Source organism: Scyliorhinus canicula, chromosome 18, assembly GCF_902713615.1.
Source record: "Scyliorhinus canicula chromosome 18, sScyCan1.1, whole genome shotgun sequence".
NCBI classification, from domain to species: Eukaryota; Metazoa; Chordata; class Chondrichthyes; order Carcharhiniformes; family Scyliorhinidae; genus Scyliorhinus; species Scyliorhinus canicula.
The window spans coordinates 117,338,839-117,355,712 of record NC_052163.1 but is presented as its reverse complement, the minus strand read 5'-3'; the positions used below and the strand labels follow the sequence as shown (position 1 = coordinate 117,355,712).

At 46.2% G+C, this 16,874-nt stretch overlaps 1 protein-coding gene across 6 annotated transcripts in view; it reads left to right on the top strand.

Moving 5' to 3' along the window:
- LOC119953186 (rho guanine nucleotide exchange factor 18-like) overlaps positions 1 to 16,874 on the top strand; it is a 257,696-nt gene that overhangs the window by 224,878 nt on the left and 15,944 nt on the right. For all 6 annotated transcript variants that reach the window (XM_038777166.1, XM_038777168.1, XM_038777167.1 and 3 more), the window contains 11 exons: positions 2,110 to 2,235; positions 2,353 to 2,470; positions 4,930 to 5,184; positions 7,028 to 7,104; positions 7,425 to 7,603; positions 8,848 to 8,927; positions 11,209 to 11,385; positions 12,674 to 12,814; positions 12,922 to 13,055; positions 14,438 to 14,494; positions 15,340 to 15,387. In XM_038777166.1, coding sequence (XP_038633094.1) covers positions 2,110 to 2,235; positions 2,353 to 2,470; positions 4,930 to 5,184; positions 7,028 to 7,104; positions 7,425 to 7,603; positions 8,848 to 8,927; positions 11,209 to 11,385; positions 12,674 to 12,814; positions 12,922 to 13,055; positions 14,438 to 14,494; positions 15,340 to 15,387 — 1,392 coding nt within the window. The remainder of the gene's footprint in view (positions 1 to 2,109; positions 2,236 to 2,352; positions 2,471 to 4,929; positions 5,185 to 7,027; positions 7,105 to 7,424; positions 7,604 to 8,847; positions 8,928 to 11,208; positions 11,386 to 12,673; positions 12,815 to 12,921; positions 13,056 to 14,437; positions 14,495 to 15,339; positions 15,388 to 16,874) is intronic.

Here is a 16,874-nt window from a genome sequence, read left to right as displayed (position 1 = left end):
AGTTGGCCTCACCGTTCTAAACTGACCGTGCTTTGAGATGCTGTGAAAGGTGTTTAGGCCAATTAGACACCCTCAAGTTAAGGAGAAAAAAGGGTCAGCATGACCTCGCGTTCCTGATCACCATCTTCCACAATGTAGGATCGCAGTAACGAACCACTGGAGGAAAAGACACAAACTCTTGGTCTTCATGGAACTGTATCAATGTGAGGCAGTGCCTTCAGGTGAAGAGTTAATAAAACAGAGCAAATTAGTCCTTTATCACGAACATAATATATTTTATCATAGAATTTACAGTGCAGAAGGAGGCCATTCGGCCCATCGAGTCTGCACCGGCTCCTGGAAAGAGCACCCTACCCAAGGTCAACACCTCCACCCTATCCCCATAACCCAGTAACCCCACCCAACACTAAGGGCAATTTTGGACACTAAGGGCAATTTATCATGACCAATCCACCTAACCTGCACATCTTTGGACTGAGAGAGGAAGCTGGAGCACCCGGAAGAAACCCACGCAGACACGGGGAGAACGTGCAGACTCCGCACAGACAGTGACCCAAGCCGGAATCGAACCTGGGACCCTGGAGCTGTGAAGCAATTGTGCTATCCACAGTGCTCTCTCTCTCTTCTCTCCTCCTCCCCCCCCGTGTAGACCCGTGAGTGGGGCCTTCAAATTGTGAAAGCAAAATTCTGTGTCATAGCTCTTGGCCTTTTGGTTTCATGCCTATTGTTGGTTTGATCAATATTTTAATGTATCAGATCTTGCATGGAACAAGTTGTGTAGAGTCTCTTAATTCCTCAGAGGTGGTTTCTGAGCACAAAACTGGCCTCTAATCTTATACTAATCATAGTCCTAGATGTTTACAGCATGGAAACAGGCCCTTCGGCCCAGCTAGTCCATGGCACCCAGTTTCTATCACTAAGCTAGTCCCACTTACCTCCCTACCCATGTAACTGTCTAACTGTTTTATAAAGGAAAAGATTATACCCACCTTTACCACTGCCTCTGGCAGCTCGTTCCAGATGCTCACCACCCTCTGCGAAGAAATTTTCCCTCCGTTCTCTTTTTGTATCTCTCCCCTCTCACCTTAAACCTAAGCCCCCTAGTTCTAGACTCCTCAACCTTTGGGAAAAGATATCGACTGTCTACCTTATCGATGCTCCTCATTATTTTATACATTTCAATAAGATCATCCCCAAGCCTCCTACACTCCAGGGAAAAAAGTCCCAGCCTATCCAACCTCTTCTCCTTCTCGCTTGAGAAAAGCCCAATGGTGACTGATGCAGGAAATAGGAAAGTCCTTCGCTGTCTTTTAGGAGGAGTATAACTTGTAGCTCTGTCACACCTTGTGGTTACGTAGAGAGAGCTTTACTGGATCTCATTTTTTTTTGGTTGGGGGGGAGGATGTACCATGTAGTGGCGTTGTCACTGGATTAGTAATCTAGAGACCCAGGGTGATGCTGTAGAATCAATAGTGTAACGGTGACCATCGATTGTCGTAAAAACCCATCTGGATGTCCTTCAGAGAACAAAATGTGCCATCCTTACCTGGTCTGCCTACATGTGACAGCAATGTCGCTGATTCTTAACAGCCCTCTGAAATGGCCCAATGGTAAAACACCCTGTTCAAGGACAATTGGGAATGGGCAGCAGAGATTGGCCGTGCCAGCGACACCACATCCCGTAAAAAATCTATCTGGTGCAGGCTGGTTTAGCACACTGGGCTAAATCGCTGGCTTTGAAAGCAGACCAAGGCAGGCCAGCAGCACGGTTCAATTCCCGTACCAGCCTCCCCGAACAGGCGCCGGAATGTGGCGACTAGGGGCTTTTCACAGTAACTTCGTTTGAAGCCTACTTGTGACAATCAGCGATTTTCTTTTCTTTTCATTTCATTTCACCTCCCCATGTTTGGGGACGGTGTGTGCTGTTCGTAGTGTCTGCCTCTAATTTGTGCCGAGTCCTGGAAAGGAGAAAATGTCCAATTCTCCAACGCTGTTATTCCTTGTCAAAAATTAATACGTGCAACAACAAAAAAAAATGTACCGGTTTGTTAACGATGTAATCCTGTCAAAACATTTCTTTGTGGTGTTCACCAATGTATTTTGCCTCAGTTTTCAGGTGAATCTGGAGAGGAAATGAAGGCGCAGTATGGGGATTTCTGTGGTCAGCACAACGAGGCAGTGAATTATTACAAAGAAATGTACCAGCAGAACAAGAAGTTCCAGAATCTAATCAAGGTGCGTACTCTACAGGAACACACCGGTAGCTGCACAATCCAGTTCCCCACCCAGGAAAATCTTAAAACCTTTTTGAAAAAAGGCACCTCTCACTCTGTCACATTTCTTCTTTTCCAGAAATTAAATAATTACTCTGTGGTGAGACGTCTTGGAGTGCAGGAATGCATTTTACTGGTCACTCAACGTATAACTAAATATCCTGTCCTGGTGGAGAGGATTATTCAGAATACTGAAGGTATGTCGGTGTGCAGAAGCATTCAGTTAACTCCCGTAGAGGAGTAGTGTATACAGGAGGTGGAGGGAAATGGGGCTGATCAAGGCGAGGGATTTGTATTTGGAGGAAGGGAGAGGGTCGAGCTGCCGAGGGGGGAGTTGAGTTCTCTGCAGGTTAGGGACTTTGCGCGAAATGTCTGGAGGACGTTCCCTAGGTTGCCGGGTTACACCCTGCTGGAGCGACTGCTTGATCCGGGTGTGGAAGGGGGGGGAAGAATTGGGGATATATACAAGTGGCTGGGGGAGCAGGGAGGGGAGCAGGTGGTGAAGATCAACGAGAAATGGGAAGTGGAGTTGGGAGGGGAGATCAATTGGGGAGTATGGAGTGAGGCACTGCATAGGGTAAACGGGACCTCCATGTGCAAGGATGAGCCTAATACAGTTTAAGGTGATGCACAGGGTGCATATGAATCGGGCGAGAATGAGTGGGTTCTTTCAGGGGGTAGCAGGTGAGTGTGAGAGGTGTGGGTGGGGGCCAACGAATCACGCGCACATGTTTTGGGGTTGTGATAAATTGGGAAGATTCTGGGTGGGAGTGTTCGCGGTCTTAGCCAAGACAGTGGAGGAGGCGATGGACCCGGACCCTTTGGTGGCGATATTTGGGGTTTCGGAGAAGCCGGGGCTCGTGGAGAGGAGGAAGGCCGATGTCTTGGCCTTCGCCTCTCTGATTGCATGGCGACGAATTTTGCTGGAGTGGCGGTCGGCATCGCCACCGGGGGTAACGGCTTGGCTAGGTGACCTGTACGACGACTTGCGGTTAGAGAAGATAAAATAGGAGTTAAGGGGCTCAGCAGGGGGATTTGGGAAAAGGTGTTTGAGGAGCAGTTTGTGGTGGTGGTGGGGTGGGGGGGGGGGGGGAAGGATAAATCTGTACAGACTGTATAGTTGATTGATGGGAAGTATGTTTCCCAGGATGTTTATCTGTTTTGTAACCTGTTTTGATACATGTTTGTAATATATATTTTTAAAAAAACTTTTGTAGAGGAGATAGGTTGCCTTGTTCTACTGTGCGTTTTGAAAATAGAGCAAGGCGAGATGATATTGGTTATGTAACTGGGTTATGTCGGCCTTCCTTCATGTTTGGAACAGCATTTTGATGAGCCCAACCCTCTTCCTCTATCACAAGTTCCTCGTTTTCCCCACAGCAAGGCACTGTTGTGATCGTTGCTGCTCCAAGACTTTTTTCATCAACTTCAAATTCCACATTTTTTTTTTTGACCCTTGTTCCTCTGCGTTGTTAAAGTCGAGATTCACTGCATTGTTTCCTACTTTTAAACTCGTTCTTTTCCAGGGCCCTTGTTGCCCCAAAAGTTTTTGACCCTCTATTTACAGAATATCCAGTGAGATGTTGGCCCCGCTGGGTTCCAATATTGGGTTGCAACTTCGGTCTCCCCAGCGTCTGATTTGGGGGTTACGCCTAAAGTGCGCTGGGGAAATCCTCTTCAAAGTTGGAATCCCAACAGTGCAGGAGGAGGCCATTCAGCCCATCGAGTCTGCACCAACCTACTGAAAGAGCACCCCATCTAGGTCCACTCCCCCACCCTATCCTAATTACCCCTTAATCTAACCTACACATCTTTGGACATTAAGGGGGAATTTAGCATGGCCAATCCACCTAACCCGCACATCTTTGAACTGTGGGAGGAAACCAGAGCACCCGGAGGAAACCCACGCAGACATGGAGAGAACATGCAGACTCCACATAGACAGTCACCCGAGGCCAGAATAGAACTCTGGTCTCTGGCGCTGTGAGGCACCAGTGCTAACCACTGTGCCACAATTCCCAGGAAACTATTTTCGGCGCAATTGTCCAGAAGTGTAACTTCCCCTGGGCGATTGCGTTGCCCTGGGGACCATCCGACAAGGCTATTAAATTGCTAACTTTGGATAATTCTGCCAGTGTTACTCTTAAAGAACTGGAAGAAATAAAACCTTCTAACTTCAGTGTAACTATATTAAATACCCAGATTGATCTCAGCACGGGACCCTCCCTCCCCCACACACTCCAGACATCATGGGAGCATTACCCCCCCCCCCTGCTCCCCGCACAAAGATTCCCCCACCCCCTTCACTGTATTCTCTGCTTCCAACCCCCGACCTGCAGGGGAGTTGCTCCCTCTGACCTGATCCAAGCCCCCAACCCAAATGGAACAGCCCACTGACTTTACCAATCTCTGCTTGGCCCCATACTCCACCAGGTCCAATAACACCCACCTCTTCCTGTGTCTGCTTTTTATTCCCCTTTCCACTCCTCCCATGTATGACACCACTTTTCTCTCCTGAGGGGAAATCTGAAACAGGAGACTGATTGACATTGTGGTTATTGGGAGAAGTAAATAAATGAGAGTTTCCACCCCTCAAATGGAGATTCCAGATGGTATGCAGCCCAGAGTCTGATGAACATTCCTTTGTCTTTCGAAGCTGGCTCGGAGGATCACGAAGAGCTGACCAAGGCATTGCTCCTGATAAAGGACACAATAACTCAGGTGGACGAGAAGGTGAGCGAGCATGAGAAAGCTCGGCGCTTGAAGGAGATTGGGAATCGGATGGAACTCAAGTCGATAGCCAAGCTCAAGAATGGAAAGGTCTTCCGCAAAATAGACATGCTGAAAGCAAAGAGGAAACTTTTGCATGAAGGAGTGGTTTGTTGGAAAGCTGCATCTGGACGCCTGAAAGGTAAAAACCCCTTTATATTTACAACTTCTGCTTCACGGTAGTGGTGAAATGTTGAACGGCAGCTAACTAAGAAGTGAACTGTGCAGGACAGGCAGCCTGTACAACGCACCCAATATGAGTTTAATCAATAGAGAGACTAGATCTGAGCTGATAAATCTAGTCTTATTTTCTTGATCACAATTATCAGGAAACTACTGCATGTTTAGAAGCCATATTGTACAGTAGCCCTGACTTTTTTTTGAGTGGCATTATTTTTAGATTGCTACCTGCTGGTGTTAAATAATGTTAATAACAATCCACCACAAACCTGTGTGTCTGGACCAATAAAACTGTCAATCACTGACTAGTGAAAAGTATTGTTATGTGAAATTGAATGGAAGATTTGCATTTCAAAGACTGTCGGGGATTTGAAGCCCTTTTCAGTGTTCTGTTTTTTTGGGGACACTTCTGACACTGCTGATACTTTAAAAGACTTTTTTTTTGTCTGAGGCAGCAGATGTTAGGAAAGCGTAAGCGACAATGCAGTGATTTGTCACTGTGCTGCCTGGATTGCTCTCCTCTGATGGAGGGGTGCGGGTGGGTGGCGGGGGGGGGGAGAGATGGTGGGTCTCCCTCATGCATGCATGCTTGGTTGAGAGGAGAGAGACTCTCGCCTGGTCCCCGCTTCCAGCACCAGCAGAGACCAGTCCCCATTCTCCACTGGGGGGAGAATCCCAGCTAGCTTCTCTGATAAATGGTGCATGCTCTTGGAATTATTCACAATATGGGAATTATTCATCATGCGGGAATTGTTCATAATTCTGCTATAACCCACGATTTATATTTGAGAGCTGACACTTGATGAATAACAGCAAACAAGAGGGCTCTATGGACTCGAGAAAGGAGCCAAGATCTTACTGAGACTGATGGGAAATTAAGTTAATTATTGAGACTAATATGCTGCCAAGTGGAATTAAAAATAAGGCGTGTGCAAAAAGTAAAATATTGCAAACGTTGAAAATTTGAAGTAAAAAAAAATAAAAACGGGGGTCATACTTGGCAGGCCTGGCACCATCTGTGGAGAGAGAAAGAGTTGCTGTTTCCTGCTGATTGGGAGCAATGATGGGATACAAATTTCCAAGGGGAAAGCTGGAAGAGATTCTCAGGAACCCAGGACCGAGGTGGACTTTACTTTCTGATGTTATTGGTCCGAAAGCTTGGGAATTGGGAAGATAAGATGCCTGGGTGTTTTTGGAGACGTGTCGATATTTTCTTTATTTTTATATTTTTTATTATTTAAAAAAAAAAAATTTAGTGTACCCAATTCATTTTTTCCAATTAGAACATAGAACATACAGTGCAGAAGGAGGCCATTCGGCCCGTCAAATCTGCACCGACCCACTTAAGCCCTCACTTCCACCCTATCCCCGTAACCCAATAACTCCCAACCTTTATTGGTCACAAAGGGCAATTTAGCATGGCCAATCCACCTAACCTGCACGTCTTTGGACTGTGGGAGGAAACCCACGCAGACGCGGGGAGAGCGTGCAGATTCCACAGACAGTGACCCAACGGGGAATCGAACCAGGGACCCTGGCGCTGTGAAGCCACAGTGCTAATCACTTGTGCTGCCCAATTAAGGGGCAATTTAGCATGGCCAATCCACCTAGCCTGTACACCTTTTGGTTGTGGGGCGAAACCCACGCAAACATGGGGAGAATGTGCAAACTCCACACGGGCAGTGACCCAGAGCCGGGATCGAGCCTGGGACCTCGTTGCCGTGAGGTTGCAGGGCTAACCCACTCCGCCACCGTGCTGCCCCCGATATTTTACTAACCATGTTTGTTTGTGTTCCGCTTCTTAGATATTCTAGCCCTCGTTTTGTCAGATGTGATTCTGTTACTTCAGGAAAAGGACCAGAAATATTCGTTTGCTACAGTGGTAAGTGCAGGGTGTAAAGTACAGCCTGTTAGCAGGCCATGTTTACTCACATGCTTATGAACCAAGGATGCCAATGTACTGTATGCTCTGCCCTCCATGAAGGAGTTAAATCATTCCTTTTTGAGGTATAGATTCAATGGTGCTGACAGTTCTCCAGATAAGCCCACACAGTAACGGGTTGATTTTTAACCCTACACACTTGAGGAGGGAGCCAAAAAAGGAATCATTATTTTTTTTTCCTATTTTCTGCTGCTGTCTTGGGCTGTTTGAGTCCACTTATGCTCACACTAACTGGGTCTCCACATCTCCCACCTTTTCAGGACCAGAAGCCGGCTGGCATTTCTTTGCAAAAGCTGATTGTCAGGGAAGTCGCCAATGAAGAGAAGGGAATGTTCCTCATCAGTGCCTCTGATGAAGGGCCTGAGATGTACGAGATTCACACCAACTCAAAGGAGGAGCGCAACACTTGGATGGCAGTAATCCGGGATGCGATTGATAGGTAGTGTGGCACTGTGAACTCTGCTTCCTATCGTGTGCAGCATTGTCTGTATTATGGTGACTCGGTTCGTTGGAGAGCTGTGCCAACCCACAGGCACCTCTCTGCCCCTCTTCAGCCAGCCTTGCTAATCCCTCATCATGCCCGTGACACACGCTACGACATGTAAAACATTACTTTTGCCTTCATCTGCCAATTTAGAACAACCTTTATTGAGACTATTAGCTTGCTATTATTGCTGTCTTGAGCAGCTCTTTCTCCCCTTATTTCCTTACAGGATCTGGACCCAGTATCTGCTGAACTCCCACTCCCCGCTCCTTCCCTCTTTTTCACCCACCTGTTCTGAATTTACAAATGTATTTTCCCTACAACCAGTATAACTAAGAGATTATCTGCTCGTTACCACGCTGCAGTTTCTGGGAGCATGCCGTGTGCAAATTGGCAGTGGTTTCCTGTGTTACAGTTGTTATGGGCCAGGGTTTAGAGAACCCCGAAGTGTATCATGGAGTTCACCAGACCCCCAACTTTTAATAGATTGTGGTATGGGGAGCACACAGCCCACTCTACAGGTGTGGTACAGCAGAAATGGAAAAGTATTTAAGCAAAACAATGTTTATTCTATGAACTCAACCTTTTTAAAACATACAGTGAACATCTTAGCAACCATTAATTCAAATACAACCCCCAAAGACTACAGCACTAAGTAATCCTTTAAGCTTTCCTTTTAACATCCATAAGACTTAAAAACATAACCTTTAACAGAAGCACATCAGGTTAAAGTCACTACTGAGAGCAGTTATTAGTTTTGAATCTCCACAGGATCGATTTACAGTTTTTAGATTACAGAGAGAAACTAATACCCCTTCTGGCTGTGACTGCAGCTATCCAACTCTGAAAACGAAACTAAAACACACCCTGCAGCAAACAACCTAAAATGAAAGTAAAAAAAGCTGAGAGGTGGCCCAGCTCCACCCACGCTCTGACATCACTGATAAACAACCATTTCTTAAAGGTACATTTCTTAAACATCCATTTCTTAAAGGTACTCTCACATGACACAGTTGCGACTGCACTTCCATGGTGTGCTTTGTTGGCTATGGAGCACTTTGAGAACACGTCCTGAGGTTGTGAATGACTCAGTAGAAATGTTTTTATTTTATTTACAAAGACAAGCTGCCACCTTTCAAACTGCAGGTGAGATCGGCATATTCCGTGCCCGTGTCTAAACCGCCTTTTTTTGTACTCAGGTACCCGCTGGAAGAGGCAGCCCTGGGTGAAGAACGGCAGAAGGATGAGGGACGAGCAACTCGAGTCAAAGAACTCCAGCGTAAGATATCGCGGAGAACCAGCTACTTGGGCTTTGAGACAAAACAATTCTGTTTTTTTTTTCATTTTTATCTTGTTTCTTCTTTACTCCCATGGCAGTGAGGTCTTGTCAGTGTGGGTGTTTGGAGTAATATCCGTTTCGGAATTCTAGTTGCTTGCCTAAGCTGGAGGTGCACAGGCACTTGCAAGCCTTGCCCCTTGATCCATGAATCTAAGCACTTCGAGTGTTGGCCAGTTATTCGACTGTGGAGGACATCACAGCCAAACCCAATCCTATTTCCCTTGCCCCTCGTTGACTGTATGCATGGACTTGCTACGGGAGATTCACTGGACAGTGTTCAGGAGTGGAAACACTGTTCCTCTTCAACCCCAGGGATGTTGATGAATTGTTGACACCCTTTGGCTGTGTCACTTGGTGCTACATCTGATGGTGCCTTTAACGCCGCACCAATGGTGAGCTGCTGCTGGGCGTGTCATGTTTTGGATCATGGCAGTGCCATCTGTTGTCCAACCTGATGGAAGTGACCAGCCGTTTGCTTCACAACTGCTTACTGGGTTATTTTTTAAAATATTTTTTTATTCTCCTTTTTCACATTTTCTCCCAAATTTACACCCACCAACAATAAACAACAATCAGTAACAAATATGTCAATTCCCATATTAATAACAATGATCCCATCCTCCCACCAAACCCCAAACATTAGCCCGCATGTTCACACAAACAAATGACAAAAAGGAATCCGTAATCACCCACAGCCCCCATTAACACACCACCACCCCCCAACTTATGATGGATGTTATCCAGTTCTTGAAAGTGCATAATGAATAATGCCCATGAATTGTAGAACACCACCATCCTTCCCCTCAGTTCAAACTTAACCTTCTCAAGGGTCAAGAATTCCAACAGATTCCCCCGCCACGCCAGGGCACAGGGTGGAGAGGTTGCTCTCCAACCCATCAGGATCTGCCTTCGGGCGATCAACAAGGTGAAGGCTACAACATCTGCCTCCGCACCCGTTTCCAACCCTGGCTGGTCTGACACGCCGAATATGCCCTCCCGGGGGCCTGGGTCCAGATTCACGTGCACCGCTTTAGAAATTACCGTAAAAGCCTCCTTCCAGTTATCCTCTAGTTTTGGACAGGACCAAAATATATGAATGTGATTAGCGGGGGCTCTTTCCTCCTCCTCTCTCCCCCCCCCCCGGCAACATTCACACACATCTACTCCTTCAAAGAATCAGCTCATCATCGCCCTCTAGAGGTGTGCTCTGTATACCACCTTCAGCTGTATCCGCCCCAACCTTGCGCACGAGGTGGAGGCATTCACTGTCCGGAGTACCTCACACCCGAACCCCTCATCCATATCCTCTCCCAACTCTTCCTCCCACTTTGATTTGATCCCTTCCAGTAGTGCCCTCCTCTTCCAAAATATCTCCGTAAACCGCTTACACTACCCCCTTTTCCAGTTGCCCTGTCGTCAGCACCTCCTCCAGTAATGTGGAGGCTGGCTCCACCGGGAAGTTCTGTATCTCCTTTCTGGCAATAAATCTCGAACCTGCATGTATCTGAACACACACCCCTGCTCCAGCCCATACTTTGCTTCCAGCTCCTTCAATCCTGCAAACCGACCCCGAAGAAACAAATCTTTCAGTGTCTTAATCCCCTTCTCCACCCATTTCTGAAAATTTCCATCCCAACTCTCTGGCTCAAATCTTTGGTTCCCCCGAATCGGCATTTCCCTTGACCCTGCCCCCAACCCGAAATGTTGGCGAAACTGCCTCCAAATTCTCAATTAAGCTATTATTACCAGACTCCCTGAGTACTTCCCCGGGGCTATCGGAAGCGGCGCTGTTGCTAGTGCTTTCAATCCCGACCCCCTGCACAAACTCTCCTCCATTCTGACCCACTGGGAATCAACCCCTCTTACCCAGGTCCGCACCTTCTCCATGTTCGCCGCCCAGTAGTAGTACATCAGGTTCAGGAGACCCAAATCCCCTGCCTGCCTTCCCCTCTGTAGCAACACCTTTCTAACACTGGCCACCTTCCCTCCCCATATGAACGACGTGATCCTTCCCTCAATCTCTCTGGGGAAAAAAAAAGCCTTTAGCAGGAAAATCGGCAGGCATTGAAAAATGAACAGAAATCGTGGGAACACGTTCATTTTAACCGCCTGTACCCGCCAGTGACAGAGGGAGACCATCCCACCTTGCCAGATCAGCTTTCACTCTCCCCACCAAACTAGAAATGTTTGCTTCCTGAGTTCTTGTCTATCCTGTTTCTAGAATGTCTGAGTGCGAAGGATGAAGTGATCAAGCGGACCCTGAGTGAGAAGTTGGAAATTTACAGCGATATAGCGGAGGTTAATGGGTATATGGACACAGGGAGACCACGTGTGCTGCTTCGAGCCGACACACTGGAGTCTCCGCGAGATGTCATACTCAATGAAGTGGTAAAAGAAGGTGAGTTAGAGCTGTGCATTTGGAACTTGCGGTGGTGGTGGTGGTTGGGGGGGGGGGGGGGGAGGGGAGGAGAGGAGATGTTAACAGTGATTTTAAGAATACAGATGTGCTATGAAAATTCTATGCTTTTGGTTAATGTAGTTACAGGGTAACTTTATGTCTAATATAGAGAAAACCTACTTAACTGGTATATTTGAATAATAAAGAACCAGTCCACTACCAGCCTAGCACTCCTTGCTTAATCCATCTTTCCCATATTAAAGGCAAAGACGCTTCGAGTCTTTTTCTGGCACCTCACTCAAATGCCCATTCTTCATGATTAAGTTGTAGTAGAAGTGTCACATCTGAAAGTGGACCTGAACACTTTGTGACTCCAGCCCCATTTGGTCTGTCCAGTGCAGAGTGACCAATTGTCACACACCTCTTTTGGCCACCCTGACTTAAGTTCAACTAGCTCACTTATTGACTCTGCATCTAATTGTTGACCTTCCTGTTCCTGGCCTGACCCAAGTGCCTGCCAGTGGAATGGCTTGTGTTTTTTTTTAAATCCTAAACTCATGGACACCGTGGAGTGGGTGAAGGCGAAAAATAGCACTGTTGAACATCTCCCCTTGTTAAATCGTAACAACACCAGTCTGCCGTGCTGCATGATGAAGCTCTTAAATTTGTTTTAAGTTGGCTTAATGAAATGAAAATAACTGGGAAATGAAACAAAATCTTTCTCTCCCCTCGGGGTCGCAGGCATTGTGGGTCTCCTCTCTTGGATCTGACTTCAGACCAATTCCGTTTCAAGTGACCCAAACCCATGGTCTGTCTGTGGTATGTGTTGTGTGTGGTTTGAAGACCGATTTATGTCATTCACGATCCAATTGATGGCAAAAGAGAGGCTGAATGGCTTGTTATTCTAGCGACAGCCCTCCCTGGGGGTTTAAAAGAGAACATTGTTTTCCAGTGAGATCCACTTGTAAATACTCATTGCAGAGGATTCCGCTGCCGTTCAGGAAATAAACTGAAAGCGAATTCCTTCGGACCATCAGTGATGTCCCCACTGACTCTTCAGTCCTCTTGAGTGTATGTTTGCACGCCGTTCTTCTCTCGGGAAAGCAACAAAAACAAGGAGGAAGCCAATGGCCAATCTGTGAAAATTGCCTTTCTTTTCTTTGGCATAAAATAAAACCGTATTTATAAAAGGGGATTGGCCATTGAGGGTGCCAAGTCCCTGTGGGGGTTTTTGTTTTTTCCCTCTGATCCAGCCCTGTATAAACAGCGTGACTGTTTTCCGTTCCAGTTGAAAACCTTCAGAACCTAATTGCCGCTCAGCCCAGCAGCATAAGCTGGCAGTCCGACGAGAGCTTGGGCTCCTCCGGGTTACCACGGCGAGCAGAGACGTTCGGAGGCTACGACAGCAGTTCCGCTAACCTAACCAAAGGTAAGTTGGAGCGGCGGGCTCTGTGAAAGTGGCACTGTGTCTTTGATTAGGTCTGTGATCTTCCATTTACCTCTCGACCTCTCTCGTGTGTTTTTTTTATTTTTTAGATGGCTCCATCAGAAAAAAGTCAAACACTCTCTCCTCCAGCAGTGGGCTGAAGATGAAGGAAAAAGCTGGATCTCGGGCCAGTTCTGAACCTCAACTGCAGGACGTGTGCAGTGATGGCGAGAGTGGACGGACGGTACAGTAATTCTAAAACTTCTTCAGCGAAAGCGGTTTCATCCCAGTGTACACCTTATTTCCCTTTTACTTCCTCAATAATAAAATCTAACATGCTGACCATTGACATATAATTGATGGGAGTCTCCTTATGTGATGGAATGATGTAAATAATAATTATCCTGTACACAGCACAAATCCTAATTACATAGAAATTGCAACGCTCCCAATAGGCCATTTAGCCCAATTAATCTGTATTGTTAATCTCCAATCGACTGTTCTGCTGAACCACACCAAACTGTTCTGTTCCCATATCCCCTTTATTACGTTTTCTATCTATCTAGCCAACTTTGAAATGTTGACGTGGTCTCTGCTTCAGTCAGTAACTCCACTGGTTTATTCCTTTGCCTTCAGTATAACAGCGTCTCTGTCTTGGGCGGCACGGTAGCATAGTGGTTAGCACTGTTGCTTCACAGCGCTAGGGTCCCAGGTTCGATTCCCACCTTGGTCACTGTTTGTGCGGAGTCTGCAAGTTCTCCCGGTGTCTGCGTGGGTTTACTCTGGGTGCTCCGGTGTCCTCCCACAAGCCCCGAAAGACGTGCTCGTTGGATGAATTGGACATTCTGAATTTTCCCTCCTTGTACCCTAATGGGTGCCGGAGTGTGGCGATGAGGGGATTTTCACCGTAACTTAATTGCAGTGTTAATGTAAGTGTGACGCAAATAAAGGTGATTAATCTCATACATTTAATCTCCTACCCATTGCTCCTTGTCTAAGATCCCTCAATCATGCGAAATTGATTCTATCTACGCCGTCCCATCCCTTCATGATTTAACACCTTTATCAAATCACCTTTATTCTAACAAAAGCAGACCCAGTTTTTGAAAATGATCCATGGTTGTTTTCTTTTGCTCCTCCCTGATCGTGGTGTACTAACCAGTTACTGCAGTGTTACTACCATCCTAGTTTAGATCAGCTAAGTGAGCAAATCAAGACTTCAGTCTGAAATCTTCATTGTCTGTGATTCAGCTACTGGGAGGGGAATTGCAGGGTTTTCACTAAGGGACGGTAATGACCGAGGTTTACACTTGCAATGGTTTTTAACATCAGTAGGCGGGGTTGCGTAGTTTAATAATTGGATATCAGGACAGAATAACGAAAGATGGAATTGATGAGTTCTCATAATATTTTTGGTACTGATGGGTGCTGGCATTAATGAACAGAAGAAAATACATCCTTGCGTGCAGAGATTAATACCATCAATACCAGGCGTCTGGCAGCAGCATTAGCTGCCAGATTTCATAGCAAAACTTGGAACAGTTAATGGATTATGTGCCAGAAGCCTCAATTTGGCAATTCTCTGGAGCAGTATCTAACCTGGTGACTCAATTCCCTTTATTTCAGAGCGATCTATCCCAATTCTGCAACATTAGTAACAGCATTTTCCTGCATGATGCCGAGGTAAGATTCTTATTCCTACTGCTATTTTATAGATGAATTTGATGAATGTTATCTGCAAAATTATAATGATAAAAGGAAATATCAAGTGTTTAGAACAGGTATCTATAGGTCTAAGGATTCACCCACCTCTGGCACCGGCACACCACTGTTGCAGTGTGTACTGTCTGCAGGATGCACTACTGCAGCTCAACAAAGCTTCTTCAGCAACTTCCAAGCCTGCAGTCTCCCAGGGCAGCTGGGACATAGGAACACGGAGCTGCCCACTATCCTGACTTGGACAGATAGCGACTGTTTTATCGTCGTTGTTGGGTCAGAATCCTGGAACTCCCTGGCTAATGGTGCTCTGGGTATGCCTTCGCTACAAGGACTGCAGTGGTTCAAAAAGGCAGCTATCTAGTGCCCTTCTCGAGAGTAATTAGGGATGAGCAGTGAGCATTTCCAGTGACGTCCTGCAACCTCAATCACGTTAGGAAGACTCAACCAAGCTCAAATGGAAACCGGCAAACCGATCAGTAACAGTAATGATGAGGTGTTGCAGAACTTGAGCTTTAGCATGGAGAACCAAGGGGACCATTAAGCCCTTCAAGCCTGTTCCACCATTGAATGAGATCATGGTTGTCCTGTGAGGTGACTCCAAATATGACCTTTGCTCCATACCTCGAGGAGGTAGTGCATTACGGCCAGTACACTTGGAGCTTGTGAGGGGAATGTTGAGAGAGGCACGGACTGGAGCAGCACAACAAACGTGCAAGACTGGAGCATGTTTGGAAGATTCTGACTTTAACGTTCTTCATGTAAGAAAATTCCTATAATTTCTCCTAACTGCTGTCTGCTTCTTTCTCTAGTTCGTGCAGAGTGTGCAGATGTTGACATCGCAACTGTACAAGGTGAAGGTGGGTGTTTTAAAAATAAAGCTAAAAATACAAGTTCACAAGATCGACACGGGGAAGATGTGTCAGGGAATTTTCCCCCATCTAATGAACTTGTAATTCTCTCAACCCTCCCCCAGTCATAGCGCCTAGGCTTAACGAAAATAATTTACCTGTGCAGCACGCTAGCACAAGTGGATAGCACTGTGGCTTCACAGCACCAGGGTCCCAGGTTCAATTCCCCGCTGGGTCACTCTCTGTGCAGAGTTTGCACGTTCTCCCCGTGTTTGCGTGGGTTTCCTCCAGGTGCTCCGGTTTCCTCCCACAGTCCAAAGACGTGTAGGTTAGGTGGATTGGCCATGATGAATTGCCCTGAGTGACCAAAAAAGGTTAGGAGGGGATATTGGGTTACAGGGGTAGGGTGGAAGTGAGGGCTTAAGTGGGTCGGTGCAGACTCGATGGGCCGAATGGCCTCCTTCTGCACTGTATGCTCTATAATTTGAGGGGCTAGTTCCTCCTACTACATCGGAGAGCCACCAATTTGCATCAGTTCATTTAATTAAGCCAGAGCCTGTTTGACTCACTAATGCTTTGTAAATGTAGCCGGTAGGACAGCATAGACAAAAGATAGTTACTCAGACTGACAAAAAGTAAAAAAATTATGTTCCAGAAAGCTCTAGGGGCTGGTTTAGCTCACTGGGCTAAATCGCTGGCTTTTAAAGCACACCAAGCAGGCCAGCAGCATGGTTCGATTCCCGTACCAGCCTCCCCGGACAGGCGCCGGAATGTGGTGACTAGGGGCTTTTCACAGTAACTTTATTGAAGCCTGCTCGTGACAATAAGTGATTTTCATTTAATTTCATTTCCTTGCTAGGATTGCTGTGGTTCACTATTTACATAAACAACTTGGACACTAGAATTGGAAGCACAATTTCAGAATTTGCTGATATAAAATGGAGGGATGTAGTTAATATGGAGGATTGTGCAATAAAATACAGGGAGATGTTACTAAAGCTGCAGAACTGGCAAATTAACTTTGTTCTGGGCCAGGATTTAGAAAACACCAAAGGTATAACCCTTCATGAATTCCCTCTTAACTGTTCCAATTCAACAACAAAATCCCAAGTAAAACCAGGAAACCCCTTTTCAAAGGCGTGGCCCAGCATATGGCACTCTTACTGGTATAAGACATGTCAGTGATACTCTGTTGCCCTTCTCAAACAGCAGGTTTGAATTCCTTCTAGAAAGCGAATTATCTATAATCTATGATCTCTTTTAAATTACCAAGTAGTCTGGAACCAGCTTTTAAAATTAAGATAGAGAAACACTTCTTTCAACCTGTGCAGTTGAAACCAGTCGAAACTCAAAGCAAAAGTAAAACTCAGAGCCACAGCCCAGCTCCACCCACACAATCACACCACTGAAGCCATGTGATAAGACAAAAATATTTCTTAACGGGATACTCCAATGGCAACTTTGTGTGAGATTGTACATTTTAATGGGAAAAATAA